This window comes from Schistocerca gregaria, chromosome 8 (genome assembly GCF_023897955.1).
Source record: "Schistocerca gregaria isolate iqSchGreg1 chromosome 8, iqSchGreg1.2, whole genome shotgun sequence".
Lineage (NCBI taxonomy): Eukaryota > Metazoa > Arthropoda > Insecta > Orthoptera > Acrididae > Schistocerca > Schistocerca gregaria.
In genome coordinates this window covers 498463453-498487669 of record NC_064927.1, presented here as the reverse complement: position 1 = coordinate 498487669, position 24217 = coordinate 498463453, and the positions used below count along the sequence as shown (strand labels likewise).

At 38.5% G+C, this 24217-nt stretch overlaps 1 protein-coding gene across 4 annotated transcripts in view; it reads left to right on the top strand.

The window, feature by feature from the left end:
* Positions 1–24217, top strand: part of LOC126285345 (myrosinase 1-like) — a 502449-nt gene that overhangs the window by 474371 nt on the left and 3861 nt on the right. For all 4 annotated transcript variants that reach the window (XM_049984661.1, XM_049984663.1, XM_049984664.1 and 1 more), the window contains 2 exons: positions 10332–10466; positions 20768–20874. In XM_049984661.1, coding sequence (XP_049840618.1) covers positions 10332–10466; positions 20768–20874 — 242 coding nt within the window. The remainder of the gene's footprint in view (positions 1–10331; positions 10467–20767; positions 20875–24217) is intronic.

Genomic DNA, 24217 nt, shown 5'->3' with positions numbered 1-24217 from the left:
GGTGACACCACTGGACATTACCTTGATGACATTATTTTTCACAAATAACTTTGTTAACTAAAATGGCAAATAATGAGCTTTGATTTTGTGAAAATAAACATGCATTAGTTTTAAAGATGGCTGAGTATTATTTCATTGAAAACCGTCCATCTCCTGTGTGTCACCCTGAACAACTACTGTCTACTGTAATTGATGTAGCCAACAGATGCACATTTGTGTTTCACTTTTATTTACTTTCACTTTTCACAACCCTCCATATATACATTTGGTATGGGCAGTGCACTGTTGTTTAACTTTTGATAAGCCTCATTAATAGTTTTCAGGCGAAACTCCACATACTGTTACCATAGTTTACTGTTGAACATCTACGAGCAGCAAAAACCTAACCACAAAGTTCACAAGTCCTGTAGTAGGCCTATAGAAAAGTGTGTATGGAAACAGTCACTGTTATTGTTTTTACACATGGCCTAATTGTGTAGCACTTATTTCACAGACACATTGTTGTTGACCTAACCAACACAGGTTCCTCGTCTGAAACTCGGGCGTGGACTAACTGTCTTGGGGCCAAAAATCGGGACCTTATATATCTTCACAATAATAACTGCTTAAACTACACATTGTTCAAAGTTTAAATTACAGAAATTACAATTAAAACTTGACTCATTAAATGAACTGAATACATCGAAAAATTCAGTCCTTTTAACGGTTTCTTTTACCAGATGAGTTAGGCAGAATGTTTTTAACAGTTTCCTCTGTTGCAAGAGTTAGGCCAAATAATTTGTTTAAATCATAAAATTAACACATATAGTTATGCAAACAATACTTTAGACAAAACTGTTAATTACTTTAGAATTAATTAAGGACTGGCTTTGCTAACATGTTTTGAAATAGAGACAAATAAATACTTTAAGATCACTAGCATTTCGTCTTCCAAACATTTATAATTATTGCAGAATTTATATTTATTTATGCATCAACAATAGAATTTAAGTTATCAAACAATTACTGACTTTGCCCTATAGTGAAAGATACTAACTAGGAATAGTCAAAATAAATTAGAAAATCAATTACATACATAAAACCAAGCACAAAATTAGACCTGGTTTACATTCCTTAAAACTGAGTGCCAACCTTTCTCTTTTATGAAAATGTGGATTATGTTCATCTATGTTAATGGTAATTAGTTAAAAGTGAAAAAAAAATGAATTTTAAGGAGGCAAATGGCAAAACAAGAAGGGGAGTATAATTATCCCAGCTTGCTTTTTCACACCATGTGGAATGAAATTGGCAACCAATTCAGTAAGCAGCCATTGATGGCAGGTAAACTCATATTTAATTTAATACAACAAACAATAAGCAGTTGCAGGAACTCAGGTATGGATGGGTGTGATAAAATACAACTGAGATCCATACATTAGGGTTCCCTCCTTTATTTACACAGTGTATGTATACTGCTGTGGACCAAACATCCTAACGTAACACAGGTTAGGTCCAGACTAAACTGTCAGAGACCATCTCCTGAACACTGCTCAATAGTCAGATATTTCGTGTTGGGCAGTGTCACTGGTTGAGTACCCACAGAGCCACCCCTCCACCATCTAGTGAAGAGCAGAGGATGATGAGAGAAGGGACATGGGTTGTTGGTGTGGTCATCTGTGAACAGATGTGCTTGACCGCATGTTTCGTGGCTGGCTGTGAGGCAGGCCACAGGCGGATCCTTTCTCACAGGGTGGAGACACAGATGCACCTGGCCAGATGTGCCATAAATGTTGTCTGTGTGAGGCATGACCAGACCATTAGGATATGAGTCATCAGGTTGAGATTTCCTAACTGTGGCAGGGGCAGTAGATTGCATCCCCTGCACTGCAGTTGTCATTTTTTGTATGGGGAGGGGTTGTTTGAAACCAGAAGATTGTATGCCACAAACTGTTCTTGCAGTTGTTGCAGTTGTTCAGGAGGGAACAAATGTTGCAAAGATGGCTTCTTGTATGCAACAAGTTGCCCAGTAGATGTCTGTGGAACCATGATATCATCCTGGAATGTTTGTTCAGTGCATTAACACTGTTCTTCTTGTGGCGCAAATGCTGCAGCGTGATGTCAGATAGGATCTGTGATTTAGTGCGCATGGTGCGGGTCATGTAGCACAGTGGTGAAGTGTGTGCAGAGATTGGCACTTGCATGTGGAGGAGCCGAAACACAGGTGGAACCAGCGTAGACTGGTGGTGCGTGGTGGGAGACTGGCATCTGCTGCATGAGAGCTTGCTGTGTTTTCTGGCGCCACTGCAAGGAAGTGTCACCTCCTTCCAAGGTGGTGATCAGGGTGAGCCATGTCATCACAGTGTCATTTGGACAAAGGCATGACATTATGGCTGACTGCCATGGCACGAAGAGGATGCCAGGTCCCACGACCATATGAAATGGCATGTTGGTAAGGGTGTCACGATCAGTGAGGGTCAGCTGAAGTCGTGTGAGCTCGGGTTCTTGTTCTCAAGAGGTGAGTGGAGGTTGCGGTGAGGCAAGATGGCTGTCATTGTTGATGGTGTCGAGCACACCATTTCTTGCACACTGATGGCAGGTGGGACACCGTAGATGCACTGGGTGACAGGTACACTATATGTTTGTGTCATTGTTTCAGGTATGAAAACAGTTTGATGTACTGTGAACAAATGCTCTGTGTCATAGTGCAGCATGTAAAACAAGGATGCATGCAAATCACTCTGTCAGTTCATGCAAAATGTGTAGGGGCAGATTTCAATAATGGCTGCATTAGCGTTCCACAGTAACTGGCTCTGCATTAAAGCGAGAAAATACAGCACGATGAGATAGCCTTTTAGGAACTTGAGTATGGACAGGTGTGACAAGATACAACACAAATCCATACATTAGAGTTCAATACCGTATTTACACTATGTCCTAATGTGGCGCAGGTTGCATCCAGACTAAACTGGCAGAGAGTATCTACTCAGCACCACTCTGTAATCAGAGATGGTGTTGGAGGGTCTCACTGGTCAAGACCCCAAACATATGATAGCCTACCTATAATTTGACAAACCATTATTTGTGATGTTTGCAAATAAAGGTGAACATCTATAGAAGACACAAGAGTATGTCATTTTGCCCAATGACTCTGAGGACATGACATTGTGTAATCTTTCTAATACTACATTGTAACACTCATATAAGGTATAACATAGTTTTCTTCCCTGTATCACTGTGTAATTAATAGCATTAATGTTAACTCGTACTTATAGTGTTAACTTATACTTCACAGTAGAAAATGTACCCACAGTAGAATATTTCCCTTGTGGTATGTCATTTTAGAGCATCTTCCACTATATACCATGCATTATTTGTGTACAGACATTTAATACATAACAGATTTATCTACAAAGGTTAATCTATAAAATATATACAGCTTAGAATTCTTTCAGTGAATACAGACACTTATTTACAACAAGAAACTTAAACTTTGTTTTCAATGGATCACCAGTATGTGATGTTACAGATTCTGACAATTTGTTGTACCACACTGAACCACTGATATATGAACTGTGATGTTATACTTTTAATTTCGTTCTTTGACTGAAATAATTGTGCTTATTTCTTTATTTCTTGTGCTGTGATTATGTTCATCAGAACATATGGGTGCATTGGCCTGACGGCTTAAAAAAAATTTTGTATACTGTGAGATATTTACTTTTGATAAGAACGTCATGAAAGGTCTCCCTGTTGCCCAGACCATGTATCAGCGTAACGGCTCTTTTGTAGCACCAGTATTCTGTTTAAGTGCAGTGGCTATCTCTCCCTCTTAGCTCTCTCCCATAACTCACTTATATTACACCAGTGTCATGTGTGCTTCATTATAATTAATAAATGGGAACACTTTCAGCGTTATATCGCATACAATTTTGGACCATTGGCTAAGTGACCAGAATTCACTGATTATTTTCCTGCAAGCAAAGTTGACATGGATTCCCACTGGAGACTGACATACAAGTGCAGACCAAGAAATTTACGATCTTCATTGTCTCTGTATGAAATTGCACAAATATTTCTCACACAACTGTGGCATGAGTTGCCTGCCTTGAACTCCAGTAACTGTGATTTTGTGATACTGACTTTTAATCCATGGTTACTAAAATATTTAGTCATTTCTGCTGTCATGTATGTTGAAAATGTGTCATATCCTCCTTGTTATCACCATAAAACAGCAGTGTGGTGTCATAGCATAAGTAATTATATGGGAATCAGCAGGTTGTATGATATTATTTACACACACAAGAAAAACAAATGGTCCCCATATTGATCTTTGTAGCACCATATGTATTACTGTTAATTGTCAACTGATTGTTGACGTTTCTCACCCAATTCTGATCGATTATATTTCTGCATTGTTTATGTAATTTTAGGTATATAGACAGTTCTTTATGAAACCACCAATATGATTTACACTTTCAAATGCCATAGAAAAAAATCACAAAATATACCATATGGCGATATTTTATTATTTAATGCTTGCAATTTTTGATGAGTAAACATATAAATTTAATTCTCATTTGAGCAACTGTAATTTTGGGGAAGAAATTGCATTTTCAAGTTTTTAAGTTAATTCATTTGGCTTGATTGTAATACTTGCATCATCAGCAAGATAAACTATTTCTGCTTCTTGAGCCTTTGATGTAAGATCATAACAAGAACAAGAGCAGACCCAGCATCAGTCCCTGTACTACACCTGTAGTAGTAGTAGTAGTAGTAGTTGTTGTTGTTGTTATTTTTATTCATCCATAACTAAATTTTACAATGATATTGGACAAGTCTTGCTGCTACAATTTAAGAATTACAAAAATAATGCAATTCGTTTATACAGGCATTTATACACCTACAGGTTTAGCTTGACAAGGATGGGGCAGGTAGTTGGTCATGGCCTTGTACTAGGAACCATGAACTGAAGTAATTTAGGAAAACCACTGAAAACCTAAATCATGGTGACAGGATGGAGACTGGAGCCTGCACCTTCCTAAATACGAGGCCAGTCTGTTTAAAACAGTTTGTCCCTAATGTATAGGACTGTTTTAGAAAGACATTATTTAATAAAGTAAAAGGCTAGTGCTACACTTTTCACTCATTCCTCACTCCCATACTCCCATACTACACACACTATACACACATAGTTTCATAATGTTACACTACACACTACCAGCTGACATAAGGACCATAGTAATGATGTCTGGTATCCATTTTATGTACCACAACCTCACAATTGCTACCCTGAAGAACTGTGTCAGTATCCCTATATAACAACTGAGATGTTGAACTTGGAAAGAGGATAGTGTTACTATTATACATTGCATAGCCCTGAGAGTAAATTTTTCCAGAAAAGAAAAAAGAGGAAAACCATAGTGTGAAAGTGTCATGTGAAATAAGACATTTTACTATCTTTACACAATGAAAAATACAGGATGGAATCCAGAGAAATATCTGAGGTGGCAAACAGCTACTCCAAATAGTTTGTAGCAGGTTGTCTAGAACTGCACCAGTGTTGATCTTACTATGCAGGTGCTGCAAGTACTGGGATGGTTCATGGTCCTCAGTGTCCTCATGTGTTAGAACCTTATGGAGGCATTCTTCTTGTGAAGATAATACTCTTCTCATTAACTCTGCCTTCAGCCAGGTGTATGAATGGCTTTCAGGTGGCCCAGTAATTATGTCCCGTGCCTCGGCAGCACACTGGTGGTCAAGCTGACTTATGACCAATGCAGACTTTGTAGCATTGGCACTTGTGCCTGAGTAGGTGAAGATAACTTTGTCTTGCACAAAACAGAGGACTGTATTGTGAAGTCAGAAGGGCAGCAGTCACACTGCAAGTCTTGACACAGTGAGGTTGGTCGCTGCCAGGCTTTCTGTCATCTCATAAATTGTCCTTGATAGTTGTTGTTGTTGTTGTGGTCTTCAGTCCAGAGACTGGTTTGATGCAGCTCTCCATGCTACTCTGTCCTGCGCAAGCTTCTTCATCTCCCAGTACCTACTGCAACCTACATCCTTCTGAATCTGCTTAGTGTATTCATCTCTTGGTCTCCCTCTACGATTTTTGCCCTCCACACTGCCCTCCAATACTAAATTGGTGATCCCTTGATGCCTCAGAACATGTCCTCCCAACTGATCCTTTCTTCTGGTCAAGTTGTCCCACAAACTTCTCTTCTCCCCAAACATGTTCAACACTTCCTCATTAGTTATGTGATCTACCCATCTAATCTTCAGCATTCTTCTGTAGCACCACAGTTCGAAAGCTTCTATTCTCTTCTTGTCCAAACTATGTATCGTCCACGTTTCACTTCCATATATAGCTACACTCCATACAAATACTTTCAGAAAAGACTTCCTGACACTTAAATCTATGCTCGATGTTAACAAATTTCTCTTCTTCAGAAAGGCTTTCCTTGCCATTGCCAGTCTACATTTTATATCCTCTCTACTTCAACTATCATCAGTTATTTTGCTCCCCAAATAGCAAAACTCCTTTACTACTTTAAGTGTCTCATTTCCTAATGTAATTCCCTCAGCATCACCCGACTTAATTCGACTACATTCCATTATTCTCGTTTTGCTTTTGTTGATGTTCATGTTATATCCTCCTTTCAAGACACTGTCAATTCCATTCAACTGCTCTTCCAAGTCCTTTGCTGTCTCTGACAGAATTACAGTGTCATCAGTGAACCTCAAAGTTTTTATTTCTTCTCCATGGATTTTAATACCTACTCTGAATTTTTCTTTTGTTTCCTTTACCGCTTGCTCAATATACAGATTGAATAACATCGGGGAGAGGCTACAACCCTGTCTCACTCCCTTCCCAACCACTGCTTCCCTTTCACGTCCCTCGACTCTTATAACTGCCATCTGGTTTCTGTACAAATTGTAAATAGCCTTTCACTCCCTGGATTTTACCTCTGCCACCTTCAGAATTTGAAAGAGAGAATTCCAGTCAACATTGTCAAATGCTTTCTCTAAGTCTACAAATGCTAGGAACATAGGTTTGCCTTTCCTTAATCGTTCCTCTAAGATAAGTTGTAAGGTCAGTATTGGCTCAGGTGTTCCAGTATTTCAACGGAATCCAAACTGATCTTCCCCGAGGTTGGCTTCTACTAGTTTTTCCATTCATCTGTAAAGAATTCGTGTTAGTATTTTGGAGCTGTGACTTATGAAACTGATAGTTCGGTAATTTCCACATCTGTCAAAACCTGCTTTCTTTGGGATTGGAATTATTATATTCTTCTTGAAGTCTGAAGGTATTTCGCCTGACTCATACATCTTGCTCACCAGATGGTAGAGTTTTGTCAGGACTGGCTCTCCCAAGGCTGTCAGTAGTTCTAATGGAATGTTGTATACTCCTGGGGCCTTGTTTCGACTTAGGTCTTTTAGTGCTCTGTCAAACTCTTCACGCAATATTGTATCTCCCATTTCAACTTCATCTACATCCTCTTCCATTTCCGTAATATTGTCCTCAAGTACATCACCCTTGTATAGACCCTCTATATACTCCTTCCACCTTTCTGCTTTCCCTTCTTTGCTCAGAACTGTGTTTCCATCTGAGCTCTTGATGTTCATACAAGTGGTTCTCGTATCTCCAAAGGTCTATTTAATTTTCCTGTAGGCAGTATCTATCTTACCCCTAGTGAGATAAGCCTCTACATCCTTACATTTGTCCTCTAGCCATCCCTGCTTAGCCATTTTGCATTTCCTGTTGATCTCATTTTTGAGACGTTTGTATTTCTTTTTGCCTGCTTCATTTACTGCATTTTTATATTTTCTCCTTTCATCAATTAAATTCAATATTTCTTCTATTACCCAAGGATTTCTACTAGCCCTCGTCTTTTTACCTACTTGATCCTCTGCTGCCTTCACTACTTCATCCCTCAGAGCTACCAATTCTTCTTCTACTGTATTTCTTTCCACCATTCCTGTCACTTGTTCCCTTATGCTCTCCCTGAAACACTCTACAACCTCTGGTTCTTTCAGTCTGTCCAGGTCCCATCTCCTTAAATTCCCACCTTTTTGCAGTTTCTTCAGTTTTAATCTACAGTTCATAACCAATAGATTGTGGTCAGAGTCCACATCTGCCCCTGGAAATGTCTTACAATTTAAAACCTGGTTCCTAAATCTCTGTCTTACCATTACATAATCTATCTGATACCTTTTAGTATCTCCAGGGTTCTTCCATGTATACAACCTTCTTTCATGGTTCTTAGACCAAGTGTTAGCTATGACTAAGTTGTGCTCTGTGCAAAATTCTATGAGGCGGCTTCCTCTTTCATTTCTTAGCCCCAATCCATATTCACCTACTACATTTCCTTCTCTCCCTTTTCCTACTCTCGAATTCCAGTCGCCCATGACTATTAAATTTTCGTCTCCCTTCACTACCTGAATAATTTCTTTTATTTCATCATACATTTCTTCAATTTCTTCGTCATCTGCAGAGCTAGTTGGAATATAAACTTGTACTACTGTAGTAGGTGTGGGCTTCGTATCTATCTTGGCCACGATAATGCATTCACTATGCTGTTTGTAGTAGCTTACCCGCATTCCTATTTTCCTATTCATTATTAAACCTACTCCTGCATTACCCCTATTTGATTTTGTGTTTATAACCCTGTATTCACCTGACCAAAAGTCTTGTTCCTCCTGCCACTGAACTTCACTAATCCCCACTATATCTAACTTTAACCTATCCATTTCCCTTTTTAAATTTTCTAACCTACCTGCCCGATTAACGGATCTGACATTCCATGCTCCGATCCGTAGAACGTCAGTTTTCTTTCTGCTGATAACGACGTCCTCCTGAGTAGTCCCCTCCCGGAGATCCGAATGGGGGACTATTTTACCTCTGGAATATTTTACCCAAGAGGACACCATCATCATATAATCATACAGTAAAGCTGCATGCCCTCGGGAAAAATTACGGCTGTAGTTTCCCCTTGCTTTCAGCCGTTCGCAGTACCAACACAGCAAGGCCGTTTTGGTTATTGTTACAAGACCAGATCAGTCAATCATGCAGACTGTTGCCCTTGCAACTACTGAAAAGGCTGCTGCCCCTCTTCAGGAACCACACGTTTGTCTGGCCTCTCAACAGATACCCCTCCGTTGTGGTTGTACCTACGGTATGGCTATCTGTATCGCTGAGGCACGCAAGCCACCCCACCAATGGCTGATGACTGGGTGTTGCGTGATATCCTTAGGTTAGTTAGGTTTAAGTAATTCTAAGTTCTAGGGGACTGATGACCCTAGATGTTAAGTCCCATAGTGCTCAGAGCCATTTGAACCATTTTTGTTTATCCCGTGTAGTATTGTGATTAAATTCGACAAACAATGTCTTGGTTCTGTAGCAACAACTTCAATCACTAGTCAAAATTAGATAATACAGCAAGGCTCTCTGAGCAGCTCTAAGAATAAACAGAAACATAGAGCATATAATAGAAACACAATGCCCCTTGTGGCTAGTGATAAAACTATTTTGGGACAGCACAAAGTCTGTAAACACAAACGCACCACACTGCGCAAATGAGCTGACAGCTGAGGTTGCTACAGAATTGTTCCACATCATTGTGATTTATCATGCAAAATGATCTATGGAATGTAAAACGAACAAATGAATTAACTAACTAACTAACTACCATGTCTCTTTATCAATTTTCACAAGTCTATTAGACATCATGAGTTTGTAATTTTCACCAGTTTCATGGACACAAATGTCTTCTTTTTGGAGACTATTGCAGTATTTTCTGTCCCTTTGTGCAGTAGTGTGGCACAGATGAAAATAAAGTACAGACCCCACCTTGGCGAAGAAAAGTGAGCAGAATGAGGACATTGACAACATTTTAGAAGATTGTTGTAGTATTGCTTGAATGCAGTTACTAACACAGCGTGATGATGAAGAATCCCAATGAAAAAATAAACTTGTTTGCTTATTATAAGTCTGAAAATGATTTTTTTCTTATGGAACAGACACTGGAACTGATGAACTGTCTTCTGGTTGTATACTGATCGATAAAAGATAAAACCAATTTGTCTCTGTGTAGTTATTCAGACAATGAAAGAAATGACAAACAGTGTCTCATTGAGTGACCTGTTCAACAAAGATATCAACAATTACTGAAAGAGAAAAAAAGAAATAGCAGACAGATATCTATTACAGTAAATTATACTTGTATACTCTGAAAAATGTACAGCACAGAACAGTCATTTCCAAACAGAAACTGAGTTTTTATACTAACAGGGTTAGTGCCACTTAATTTTTACTGATGGTTAAATATGGTTCTTTGTTGTTTGATTTTTTTCAGGTTGTGCCTTGGGGTCTGAGGAAGATGCTGAACTGGATTAAGAAAGAATATGGCAATCTTCCACTGCTGATAACAGAGAATGGTTTCTCTGACCATGGTGGTCTGCACGACAAAGATCGCATCAATTACTTCGTTGTAAGTAAAGTTATTGGATTTGCATTGGGGAAAAAGTTGGATGCCCATATGAGATTTCCTTCACGATATCTTTCGTGCTCTAAGCTCTTGTTTTCTTATTATGAAGCTAATTTTTAACATTTAAATGTTCTCTCCAAATTTGCAAACAGTTTTCTCACATCGTCCCTCAGCCTGAAGTGTATCTTTTACTTTCATTATTATTATTATTATTATTATTATTATTATTATTATACATTTTTGCCCTTAAGGCAGTGAATGAACTTGAACATTACATCATTATACAGTTTTCCCCTTTTTATGTTTTCTTTTTCTCTTCCCAAAACCTCTTCATTCTTTGACTGTTTTCGTGTTTCCTATGTTCTGCCCATATTTTCCCTGGTCACTTCCTTTCTTTTATTTCAAATTTCATGTCCATAATTTTGTTTCTGAATTTGTCTCTTTCATCTATTATTTCTTCATTGATTCCTGGTTGCTTTAGGTCTTCTATTTCATGAGACCAGTTGGTTTTTTTTATTGAGCTGTTGACTAAATCAAAAATCCTCTTTGTGAGTCTGGTGTTGTTCATTCTGTTTATGTGCCTAAAGAATGTTAATTGACCTTTTCTGATGATGTTTGTGAGTCAGTCTGCATGTTTGTATAGTTCTTTGGTTGACTGTTTATGTGCCTAAAGAATGTTAATTGACCTTTTCTGATGATGTTTGTGAGTCAGTCTGCATGTTTGTATAGTTCTTTGGTTGACCTCTTCATCCATGGACCATCTCTATGTACTGCACCAAAAATTCTTTGACGGATTTTATGTTCTATCTTTTCTGTCTCTGTGGTGCCCGATGCACCGATTGTGGTCATTTCTGATGCATAGAGGGCTTCTGGTAGTACAACTGCATTGTAGTGCCTGAGTTTCACCTGTCTTGAGATGCTTCTTTTATTGTAGTGTGTCCATGTGGGTTTGTATGCTTTCTGCTTGTTCTGTATTGGATGCCTTGTTGGATCCTCCTATTTGTATGTATTCTCCAAGATACTTGAATTTTTCCACTCTGTTAACCAGTGCTTAATATGTGTGCATGACTTGTGTATTGTTGTTCTTTCTTTCCATATACTGTGTTTTCTTGTACGATATCTGTAACCCTATTTTAGCAGAGACTTCATGTAAATATTCCAGGGTTTTTTGCACCTCTTCCCTGTTGTTGCTGAGTATTGCCAAGTCATCTGCAAATGCTAGGAATTTTATGATTGTCTTGTTTGCACATATTCTTTCTAACTCAATTCGTTTTACTTTTTATTCCCACTGATTGATAATTTTGTCTAGTACTATGTTGAATAGAATTGGTGCGAGACCATCTCCTTGTCTGACCCCTGTATGTACCTCAGATGACTCTGAGATTTCTCCCATAAATTTTATTTTGGGTGTGGTGTCTGTGAGTGTCTGTTCTATAAGTGCCCTAGTTTTTCTGTCTATTCCATATTCTTCTAGTGTGCCAAAGGGAGTCTACCTCTCAACAGAGTCATAGGCCTTCTTTTACTTTTATTTTTAACTGATATTTTTCTCATCTTACTCTTTGGTCACATGCAGCCTACATCCTCTCTGCACTGTTTGTTTGAAGTCTTCCTTTCTCTGCCAGTATTAAGTAGCTCCTCAGTTTATTATGTGAAACAACTTCTGAAAAATGTATTTATTAATGAAGGCTCTCTTTTATTTTTCAACTTTTTTTTTGTTTTTTCACTTACAGCCATAGGCTTATGAGCAGAAAAATGGTCCTGCCGGAGCACATAAAAGACTGTGATAAAAAAGTGGAAAACTAACTGCCTCAATCCTTTCCACCTTCCTCATCAAAAATTTTGGTACATGAATATGTCTGTGCCCTTTCAACACAGAATATTGTAAATCCTTTTACCCAGTCCCTCTTTACTCTCTTTATATTTAGTCCTTTATACTCAGCTTCTCCCTCTCATGGCCACTGTCTATATCCCTCTCCAACTGTCTCCTCCTTCTCCCATTGATTTGCAGTACATCTGATTGCCACTGCCCTCTCTCTCCCTTACACTGTCTCCTTTTGTCTCTTTCTCACTGACACTGTCTCCACCACACATTGGCAGCTAAAAAACTCTAGGGGGGAGGGGAAAGTCCAGCTTATTTTTTCTCTTTACCCACAGTGAACAGAGAATTGTATCTATGCTTTATAGACCTAGGAAAGGCATATGTCCGGGTTCCTAGGAGGAAGTTATTGTCTGTTCTATGAGATTATGGAATAGGAGGCAAAATTTTGCAAGCAATTAAAGGTCTTTACATGGATAGTCAGGCAGCAGTTAGAGTTGACGGTAAATTGAGTTCATGGTTCAGAGCAGTTTCAGGAGTAAGACAAGGTGCAACCTGTCTCCACTGTTGTTCATATTATTTATGGATCATATGTTAAAAACAATAGACTGGCTGGGTGAGATTAAGATATGTGAACACAAAATAAGCAGTCTTGCATATGCAGATGACTTAGTTGTGATGGCAGATTCGATTGAAAGTTTGCAAAGTAATATTTCAGAGCTAGATCAGACATGTAAGGACTATGGTATGAAGATTAGCATCTCCAAAACGAAAGTAATGTCAGTGAGAAAGAAATATAAATAGATTGAGTGCCAAATAGGAGGAACAAAGTTAGAACAGGTGGACGGTTTCAAGTACTTAGGATGCATATTCTCACAGGATGGCAACATAGTGAAAGAATTGGAAGCGAGGTGTAGCAAAGCTAATGCAGTGAGTGCTCAGCTATGATCTACTCTCTTCTGCAAGAAGGAAGTCAGTACCAAGACTAAGTTATCTGTGCACCGTTCAATCTTTCGACCAACTTTGTTGTATGGGAGCGAAAGCTGGGTGGATTCAGGTTACCTTATCAATAAGGTTGAGGTTACGGATATGAAAGTAGCTAGGATGATTGCAGGTACTAATAAATTGGAACAATGCCAGGAGAGTGTCCACAACGAGGAAATCAAAGAAAAACTGGGAATGAACTCTATAGATGTAGCAGTAAGGGCGAACAGGCTTAGATGACGAGGTCATGTTACATGCATGGGAGAAGCAAGGTTACCCAAGAGACTCATGGGTTCAGCAGTAGAGGGTAGGAGTTGGGGCAGACCAAGGAGAAGGTACCTGGATTCGGTTAAGAATGATTTTGAAGTAATAGGTTTAACATCAGAAGAGGCACCAATGTTAGCACTGAAATAGGGGTTCATGGAGGAATTTTATAAGGAGGCTATGCTCCAGACTGAACGCTGAAAGGCATAATCAGTCTTAAATGATGATGATGATGATGACCCACACATTTAAAATTTTGGTCCTAAGTGCACCCTCTCCTATACCTATGTGTTAAAAGTTCACCGGTGTGGAAGGGCCCAGATCCCCAAAGTGTGTGTATGGTCTCCATTCATCTGTATTTTTCATTTCCCCTGTCTTTTTTCTCTTTTGCTCCCATGGCTTCTATCTCCATCCATCTTCCTTTTCTCTTTTACTGTCACTGTCTCCCACTGGTCATCAATATCTCCTACCCCTTTGGTTTCCACTGCTATTGTCTCCATCCATCTCCCTTTCTCTTTCACTGTTACTTTTTCTCACCCACTGGCTCTGTCTCTTCTCTCTTCCACTGTCACTGTATCTATGCTACTCTCTTTCACCGCAAAAAAGTAAGAATATGTTTGCATGCCAAAAAATTTTGTCGAGGAAGCCAGAATGGGGTCTGTGGCACCTGCTTCCCTATTTTTGTATAATGGTATTTCAAAGAGAAATCTATTCACCTTTATTGTTCTCTGACAGGGCCATTTCTCTGCTGGTTCCCTTTTTTTCCAAGCTACAGTTGGGTGTGCTGCTTGTATAAAACAAATATATATGTAAATATTTTGTCACTGCAGTACCACTTTCAGCATATTTATGTAATCATGAAGTGCACATTATACAGAGACAGTACGTCATGAAGTTTTATTAGTGGCAAGATCATGACTAAAAACATAGCTTGGTGACCTCAGAAACTTTGTGATGACCTTAGAACTCTAAATGTGTTCACTATGTAAGCTAAAACTAATTTATGCCTCAGATTGGGTATTAAAAGCATATTTTATCTGCATAAGTACAGTAACTTTGAACTTCTGATCTTGGTAATGAGCAATGATATCACAAAAATTTCAGGCTTCCCTGAGGACATAGCATTAATAACATATGGTAAAAATTTTGGTAATTTTCCATTACAGAAGTTGCTGTCTCTACAACTGGTACTTTTTGTACCCAAAAATCATGGTTTTTTGAGGTCTTCTAAGAAAACCACCAGTGAACATGTGGTGCTTTTATAGGCCACCTAAGCTCCTCCCTAGACCACACCTAATGCTAAAGAACTAATCATATGCTCAGTTTTCCTGGGCTGGAGGAAGAGTGTAGTGTTTAAATTTTGATATGTAAATAGAAGGGGGATCACTGCTATCAGCTGATCAACTGCAGCAGTACATGAAGCAGAAACAGTGGCGATGAACGAAAATACATACTAGATTGGGATTTGACCCCAGATCTCCTTACTAGGCAGCTGCGGTAATCATTCACACTGAAGAAAGTGGATCCATTGCCCAGCCAAGCTTATCAATTATTTAATGCGCAGTGTCTGCTCCTTCAAAAGAACAGACACCATGCAAATCCAGCTGCTGTGAAACACTATATGTAAACTTAATAGGAATCACTGCTATAAGCTGCACTGGGACATTAAACAGAATCAGCAGCTCAAATACGTCAGACCTCCAGTGGGAATCTCTAAGCAACGAACAGGAGTATAATGGACAGGGACTGAGGATATGTGGCGCTCAATGGGAGTGTGGATCAGCCATGAGGCATACTGAGATAGTCCACGCAGTTACGATAATGCTGTGACCTGGATGGCGCAGTGGTTACATCTGCCTAGTAAACAACACATCCTGGGTTTGAATCCTGGTCTGGTACACATTCTTGTTCATCACCACTGATTCTGCTTAATGTCTCACTGCAGCTGATAGCAGTGATTCCTATTCAGTTTACATATAGTGTTTTACGGCAGCTGAATTTACATGATGTCTGTTCTTTTGAAGGAACAGACAGTGTGCATTAAATAGTTGATAAGCCCAGCTGGGCAATGGATCCACTTTCTTCTATGCAAATGCTCAAATATGTCTGACCTTGTGTGGGAATCTCTAAGTAGCAAACAGGAGTATAAGGTTCAGGGACAGTGGATAGGTGACGCTCAATGGATATGTTGATTGGCTGTGATGGGTACCAAGATAGTCCATGCAGTTGTGATAATGCTGCATCCTGGGTGGTACTTTAATTACTGCACCTTCCTTGTAAGCCAGAGATCCTGGTTTGAATCCCAGCCTGGTACACATTTTTGTTTGTCACTGCTGGGACCCTTGCTGTTTATGTTGTGTATGAATGACAATATTAATAGTAAAATTGCCAGAATTTTTGCCAATGATGCAGTTATCCATGATGATGTACTGTCTGAAAGAAGCTGTATAAATATTCAACCATGTCTTGATAAGATTTCAAAGAGGTGCAAAGATTGGCAACTTACTTCAAATATTCAGAAATGGAAAATTGTGCACTTCAAAAGTGAAAACAATAAATGTAATTGTAGTATCCTAAAACTATAATATCAATATGCCACTGTTGTAATCATCCATCTCATACAAATACCTGTGTGAAATGGCATGACTACATAGACTCAGCTGTTCAAAAAGCAGGTGGTAGACTTCAATTTACTGGTACAATACTGGAGGAATGCAGTCAGTCTACAAATCACTCATATGACCAGTTCTAGAACATTGCTTTTGAGTGGGATCTCTTCCAAATAGGACTAACAGGGGATACCGAATGTATACAGAGAACATGAATGGTAACAGGTTTGCTTGATCTGTGGGAGAGTATTTCAGAGGTACTGAAGGAAACGAATTGAAAGACTCTTCAAGATAGACGTAAAGTATCCAAAAAACTTCTGTTAACAATGTTCAAGAACAAACTTTAAATGCTGACTCTGGAACTCACATATGGATCATGAGGATAAGATAAAAATATTAACTTCGTATGCAGAGGCATTCAAACAATCATTCTTGCCATACTTCATATGTGAATGGAACAGGAAGAAACCCTAATAACTTGTATAATGGGACACAATGTGTGCTATGCATCTAGGATGGTTAGCAGAGTATAGATGTAGATGCTTTTAGAATATTTTTGCTGTTGCACTGTGTGATTGTTTTTAGGAGCAGAAGGAGAACTATCTCTTTGTTTGGTTCTTTTTCATTTCAAACTCTAGGCCATGGGATGGTGATTGGAATTTTTGTGAAAGAATATATCAGTGACTGTGGTTTATGTAGACTATACCCCCTAAGGTTCCAAAAGGTTTTCCAATTGGCTTCTCATATAACAAAAGTATCATTATGATACTGAAACGAACAAGAGAGCTTCATCTTCATTGTCTGAAGGGCTGCTTCTTCAAATTTTTGTACAAAAAATTTCTCTATCACTACACATGGTCACACTGTCAGTTTGTTCATGATGCCTGACCACTGAAAAGGACCTACACCTGCCACTTAGTAGAGTAGAAGTATATAAAATTCCCCTTTGTACATACCTCAAGAAAAACAAGAGCAGTTGTTTCCTGAGAAAGACACACAGAATCAGCAGTAGCAGACCATCTACTAGAACTGGGAAACCATCAAATTTGTTTCTTCTCTGACACTCGTTTTAGCAAGCTGTAATTATTACCACACTATGATACACAGTGAGGCCATAGACATTCAGGAAAAAAATGATTTGAACAAAAAGAAGAAGAATTGAAATTAACAAGTTGTGGCCATTAGTACTAAATAAAATAAACAACAGCAGCTCTTCCCCACTACAAGCCCAACAGCATATAATGGTGCGACTCCCTGATCTTAGACAGTGGTCTGATAATGTCGTGAGGTGACCATCATGTGCATGTATATAAACAGTTCAGCCATCCAAACTTATACAACTTGTAACAGCTTCCTCAGTTGTTAAACCCCTTGATGAAGTCTCCAGTAATGGAAGATGAGCTTTTAGGTTGAGAATTATGCCTTTACTATGACTTTATGTCCATGTCAGGCTGTATGTACATACAAAAATGATAAAGAAGATCAATAAACCAATACAATACAATGCAGTACATCAATAAATGTTTATTCAGCTTCACATAAACTCTAAAGATTAAGCAGTAGGAAAGAAGTAGGTGACCAGCAGAGCCTGGATCTGTGTTCTACAACTTACGCTTTATGCATTGTTTGCTCTTATAGGAATATAGTAACTATTAAATTGATTTATTATGATTATTTTCATGCTATTGTGACACATGGAATCATACTTTGGTGAAGTTAGCCACTAGCTAGAAAAGTGCTTCATTCACAGAAAAGAGCCATAAGAATAATTTGTGGAGTCCACTGTTGAGCCATATGCAGATATCTTTTTACAGAACTTGACATCCTTGCACCCACTGCACAGTATATATTATCCCTGACTTGTTTCATAACAGAACAAGTCCCTTTTTTAAACCTAATAATGTGTATCACAGTCATGATACCAGAATAAAAGAAGACATCCATTCTGAGCACAGAAACATGAGTATAGTACAGAAGTGCATTCATTCAGTGGCTTGAAACTGTCAAAGTGTAAATATTTTTATATTCAAACAATGGAAAGCCCAAGTTGGAACATCAAAAATTGCAAAAAGGATAGATTGCTACTCACCATGCAGATGACACAATGACTTACTGACAGTTATAATGAAAAGATTGCTACATGCTTAGCTTTCAATCAAAGCCTTCTTTAGAAAAGAAAAGAAAACATACAGATTCACGCAAGCAGGCACCTTACATGCACAGAATCACTATCTCCAGCCAACTGGCAGTCTGGTCAGATGGCCACAGATAGTGGTCCTGTGTGTGTAAGATGCCTGCTTGTGTGAATATGTGTGTTTTCCTTTCTTTCCTAAGGGAGGCTTTGACTGAAAGCTCAGTGTGTAGCAGTCTCTTCATTATAACTGTCAGCAACTCATCTTGTAATCTGTATGGTGAGTAGCAAACTATTCTTTCCACAATTTTTGATATTTTTATATTCAAACTAACGTGTACTGAGGTATGTAGTTGACTCTCAACAGCAGTGATGTTTTCATTAAAGAAGATGGTATAGAATTCAGAAAAGTGCCAGCCAAAAATTAACTGATAGAATAAATTAAAATGTCCAAGAAAATTTAATGGCTTGACCAAATCTGTGTTTAGGACCATTGCTTCCATGTATTTTTATTTTGTTTTACAAAGTATATCACTGTGTCAACTTTGGAGATCTAGGATTCATATCCCTGTCCAACCATCCAGATTTATATTTTCCATTGTTTCCCTAAACTGCTGAAGGCGAATGCTAAGATGGCTCCTCTTGTGATCTTACCAGACAAATCGGTGGATCACTCGATGTAATTATGCATACATCATATGAGGTGCAGTGGGGTACATCTGCCAGTGCCAGGCCATGTGACGAAACATCTGTGCCAGATTCAAGGGCTAACGTGGCTGCCATGATCTTGCCAATGTTTACAGCAAGCTATTCAGTGCAACTGTTAACAATGACCCAAATGCCACATGGTTTTCTCCTGGACTGTAATTTGGACATTGGACTGTAATTTGGACATTGTTGTTACCTACTAACAATGTTTGACTAGAGCATAGACTTGCCTATCTGCCTAATGCAGGGCTGTCTTTGCTCTCCATTCAACTGGCCCTTGTGTTTTCTGCGAACAAACTGATGGCATTTTGGCGAACTGAGAGTGTGGATTATATCCAAGTGTTTCGTACAAACAGTGTTCCCAGCACTGACATGTGAGTTATTTAACACATGTTCAGGGTACTGTATTGAGCATGAGATACCCATCACTAGAAGTCTTTTGTTTTGTATATTCATAGATGTTGCTTTTTGTGATTTATTTGTAAATAGATTCCTCTCAATAAAATCTGTGTCGTTGAAGAAGCAGAGTCAAAACAGCTCCAGTGGAAAAGGACATGACCAGTTTTCTTTCTGATCCAGCATTGTACTCCACCTCCATGGAGCTTATCAGTAGTTGGACACTTAACCCGAACCTTCCTTTTTTTACACTAGTCTGCAGTGCATGAATTTCTAACACATTCTTGTCAACAGAAGGGAAAGGGCTGTCAAAAAGGGTCATATTAAGTTAATTTTTGTGTTAAATCTGCTATTTACTAGGCATTTTTATTTCACTGCAGGAATAAAGAGAATTTTTGTTTCAGCATCGTCCATCCCTTATGGAGTTGGTTTCAGTTCAAAGTAATGGCCCTTTCTAATCTGTTATGGAATTATGGATGTTATTATTCCTTCTGAATTATGATTCATTGCTTAAAAGAAATTGCATTAGGGATTTTATGTATTGTGAAGTTACTGGAAAAGGCAGTTCCTTGGAGGCTTTAATAGAAAATATTGAAAGTAATACAAAATATAGTATGAGCAAAGCAAGCACCTCATGAGATAAAGTAAATTAAAAAAAAATGCAAATTCATCATGAAAAATGTGCACAGCTGAATGCGAGATTTTTTTGTCTCCCTCTCCTTTCCCCCAATGTGCCTACTGAAAGTTCATTGATTGTAGTAAAATGATTGTGACATACTACTGTAATTTCTGTGCGTATCTATTTCATTGGATCTCTGACAATTTAATGTGTTCATTGCTTAACTTCTTTAATCAAATGGAACTCTATGGTTCCAGAGACCTTTTCAAGTCTGAAGTATCTAAAATGTTTATATGCAGACTGAATCAATGAATGAAAATTTGTACTGGCCGGCTTTGGTCCAAATTTTCATTTATCACTTCAGTCTGCATACATACTTAATTTCTTTATTTATGCTAGTATGTTGCCTTATGTGTAAGTTTATATAGCAGTTGCTGTTCATGATGTGCCATTCTGCCTGCTGAACATTAAACTAAGTAAGTGTGAAATTCTCTGTCATTAATATTATACTATGATTTTAGATTATACTATGTTTTAGTGTAATTTTGGACTTGGATAAATAAATAAACATCAATATGTTCCCATTACCAGCACTGGAATTTTAATTTTTGTGAAGAAAACCTTGACTCTCTTGTATCCTAGTGATTCAGTCACTTTCTTGATCAGTGAATCACACATGAAATAACTAAATAAATGAACTACTGAAATGTCTGTAGATTTTCATATGGAACACATGATATGCATTTTGATTCCAAATCTACTCTTATGATTTTCCAGAGCTACTTACAAGAACTGCTGAAGGCTATTTATATAGATAAGTGCAATGTGTTTGGATATACAGCATGGAGTCTGGTAGACAATTTTGAATGGGCAAGAGGATATACGTGAGTATGAAAATTACATTCTTTCTGACAAATTTTAAGGGAATAAAAATAAATGTTTTATGCAACTGTTTTGCTTTTATCAAAATGCTGAAGGTATAATTGCTACAAAAAAATCTTTTCTACTCTGTTGCAAGATTGGAAATGCTTGGTCGATCTACATGATTGTTTCATACTTTTTATCACAATTTTTCTTTTGATTTTATTTTATTGGTCTATAAATCATTTCCAGTGGAAAAGTATGATATACAGGGGTTGAAGAAAAATATAGAAAGACCTCAATAAATGGATGCTTGAACATAAATGCAGTTGCTGGCCAAGCCTGCAGGATGCCCTGTTGTATTTGGCCATGAATGGCACCTTTGCAACATCCTCAACATGTTGCAAATGCCATTTGTGGTCAAAGCAGTGTTAAGTGAAACTGAACATGGGAAAATTGTTAGCACTTGTATGATGAGTTCTTCTGAAAACAAGGTAGCTGAAGTATGCGGTGTTTCAAGAGGCTCTGTACCAAATATCTATACAGCATACAGGGAAAGAAGAAAAACCTCATCCTCTAAATCACAACATGGACAAAGGTGTGTGTCGAACTCTATCAGCATGAAAACAACATGAAAGGAGCTCCATAAGCAGCAAGTTCTAGGCTGACCTGGAATTCCAAAAGCACTTATCAGTGATGTAAACGCCCATAACAAGAAAATGTGCTGTGAAAGCCATAAAATCTAGACTATTGAACAATGGAAGAATGTAATTTGGTCAGATGAGTCTTGTTTCACATTGCTTCCAAACTTCTGGCTGAATTTACATCCCAATAGTGAAACATGCAGGAGTTTGGTGATGATTTGGACAGCCATACCATGGTATTCTATGGATGCCGTGATTAGTCTGCAAAGTTAGATAACTGGCAATGATTATATGACTGTTCTGGTTGGTCAAGACCATCTCACAGCACAATGTTTGTTCCCCAGTGGGAATGCTGTGTTCCAAGATGACAGGGCCACTGTTCTCACAGGTCACATTATTCAGAACTGGTTTTGAGGATGGAATGTCACATCTCCACTGCCTTCCACAGTCACTAGATCTCAATGTTATGGAGACTTTGTGGTCGTCTTTGGAGAGAGGGGAGTGTGATCTCTCTCAACTTCCATTGTTTTTACCTGAATGTGCCACTATTTTGCAGGAATAATAATATAAGATTTTGTTGATAATCTTACAGGACGTGTATTTATCCATTCCGAGATTAAAAGAAGCTGTTTTGAATGCCAACGGTTTTCCTACACTGTATTAGCCATGGTAATGTGTATTGTTTCGGATTTTCCTATATTTTTGTCCTCCTCCTCCCCTCCACCCTCCTCTCCCCTCATAAGTGCAAGTCAACAGTGGTAATGTATTATGAGAGATGATATGATGACAAAAGTGATATGGATTAATGTGTTGATGTGACACATATGATTAGGTGTAGACATAAATACTGAAAAAATAAACAACACACTATGATTTAGATAGAATTACCAAAACATCACATTAGATTCCGGGTATCTCTCATAAGAGATGTCTGATGCATTTTCTCTGTTTGTTTCTGAAATATGGCGATAGTGATCCTGAAGAAATACTGTTTATCAAATGTTTAATGAAAAATGTAGGTTTGTTTCTCATCACAAACAAATGGTTTTTAAAACTGCAATTTTCTGTTCCCACCCAGTAGAGTGGCCCCAAATTATTCTACTGAAATGGCACTCATCATATCTGTAAATGTTCATCCACCGTGCCTTTCTGGATCGGCTTGCCCTTCTCACCTTTTTCATGGACCTGGCTGCTCTGTGTGTCTGCTACTGTCAACTGCACACTACCCAGTCACTGCTAGAGTATTCATTATTCTCTGTATTAAGTTATATCAGCAAACTGAGTATCACACAGGATTACTTTATTGCTGTTACATTGAATGAGTACAAATTATTTAATTCAAAAATTTGGTTTGGACTGACGGAAAAAAACCATCTTCCATTGGCACTAGCTATCACATGAAGCAGGTGATAAGTTGTATTGATTTGAAGTGATGTGATCATCACAGTTCACAAATAAAATTATAAACATTTGCTAAAATACCAGATACAATGTGCCTGGTAATTCTTAACATTCATTACACAGCAAAACTTTGTGACAAGGTCAATAAAGTAATGTAACATATTAACAGCTTCCAGAATGAGATTTTTCACTCTACAGCAGAGTGTGCTCTGATATCAATGAAAGTGAGACAGCATGCTGCTAGAGGCCTTCCACTTGTGCATGGAAAGCTGGACATTGCACGGCGTAAGGTCAGCGTGATTATAGCACTCTATTGGGCTGGTCCCGCAAAAAGTTGGCTGTATAATTTTTTGCTACTTATTTATAAACCCTTTTCCCTTTATCTACAGGTATATTTTGTCTCAATTGTTACATTCCATCTTGGATTTTCCAGTTTGATCTATTTTGTCTCAGCAGTGCATGTGCAGTTGTAGACCACTGAGGTCACATTATTAATCATGTGGCTCTGCAACTAACAGCATCTGCATATTCCAATTCTGACCCAACAGTATCATCAGTTATGATTATATTGGGCACAGGACTACTGAGGTTGGACTGTGATCAATCAAACACTACTGCAGGGTCATATGAATTACATTACTTTTTAAATGGTCATGCCAGCATATGCCATCATCCAGGCAGCTGGCTGCTCAAAATATGCACCGTGCCATCAACGCAGATTGGAAGGGTAGTGTTATGCTGTGGTGGACATTCACCTGGGCTTCAGTGTCAAGTAGTCTGGAACTCAAGGAGTGAAGTGGGGGGAGTGGTTGACACTGCTGTGAGGGCAGTGAAACTGTGGCTAGTGGTGTAACCTGTTCTGTTTGCAAGTTCTGAGGCTGTGGTTTTTTTCTCAGCAGCTGTGACTATGAGGGTTCTATCTGCCAACAATAAAGAAGATATTGTGTCTAAGTTGACATCCTGTGGAAGCCTATAATGGCCACAGTATATTTCCAGAGGTGTCCCTTGGTAGTTCCATCATTCAACTTGCTGTCATTCCAAACTGGAAAGGTCATTGATGTGTCTAACGGGGACTTTTTCAGGTTCAAATTGCTGCATGTCTATTTGTACTATAACTACACTGTCATGCTGACCAATGTGAGTGATGTTGTTCATGTGGTCGATGCTACTTACTATCATGTTGGAGGTTTCCTTAAGGATCTGCTCAGGTTTCAGTCTATTGACGGTAACAGTCACCAATTTCTATTTCAATAAGATGTCACACATGTCACTGTCCCATTGAATCAGTCTGTGCAGACCTGAGTAAAGTGGTTGCAATGTC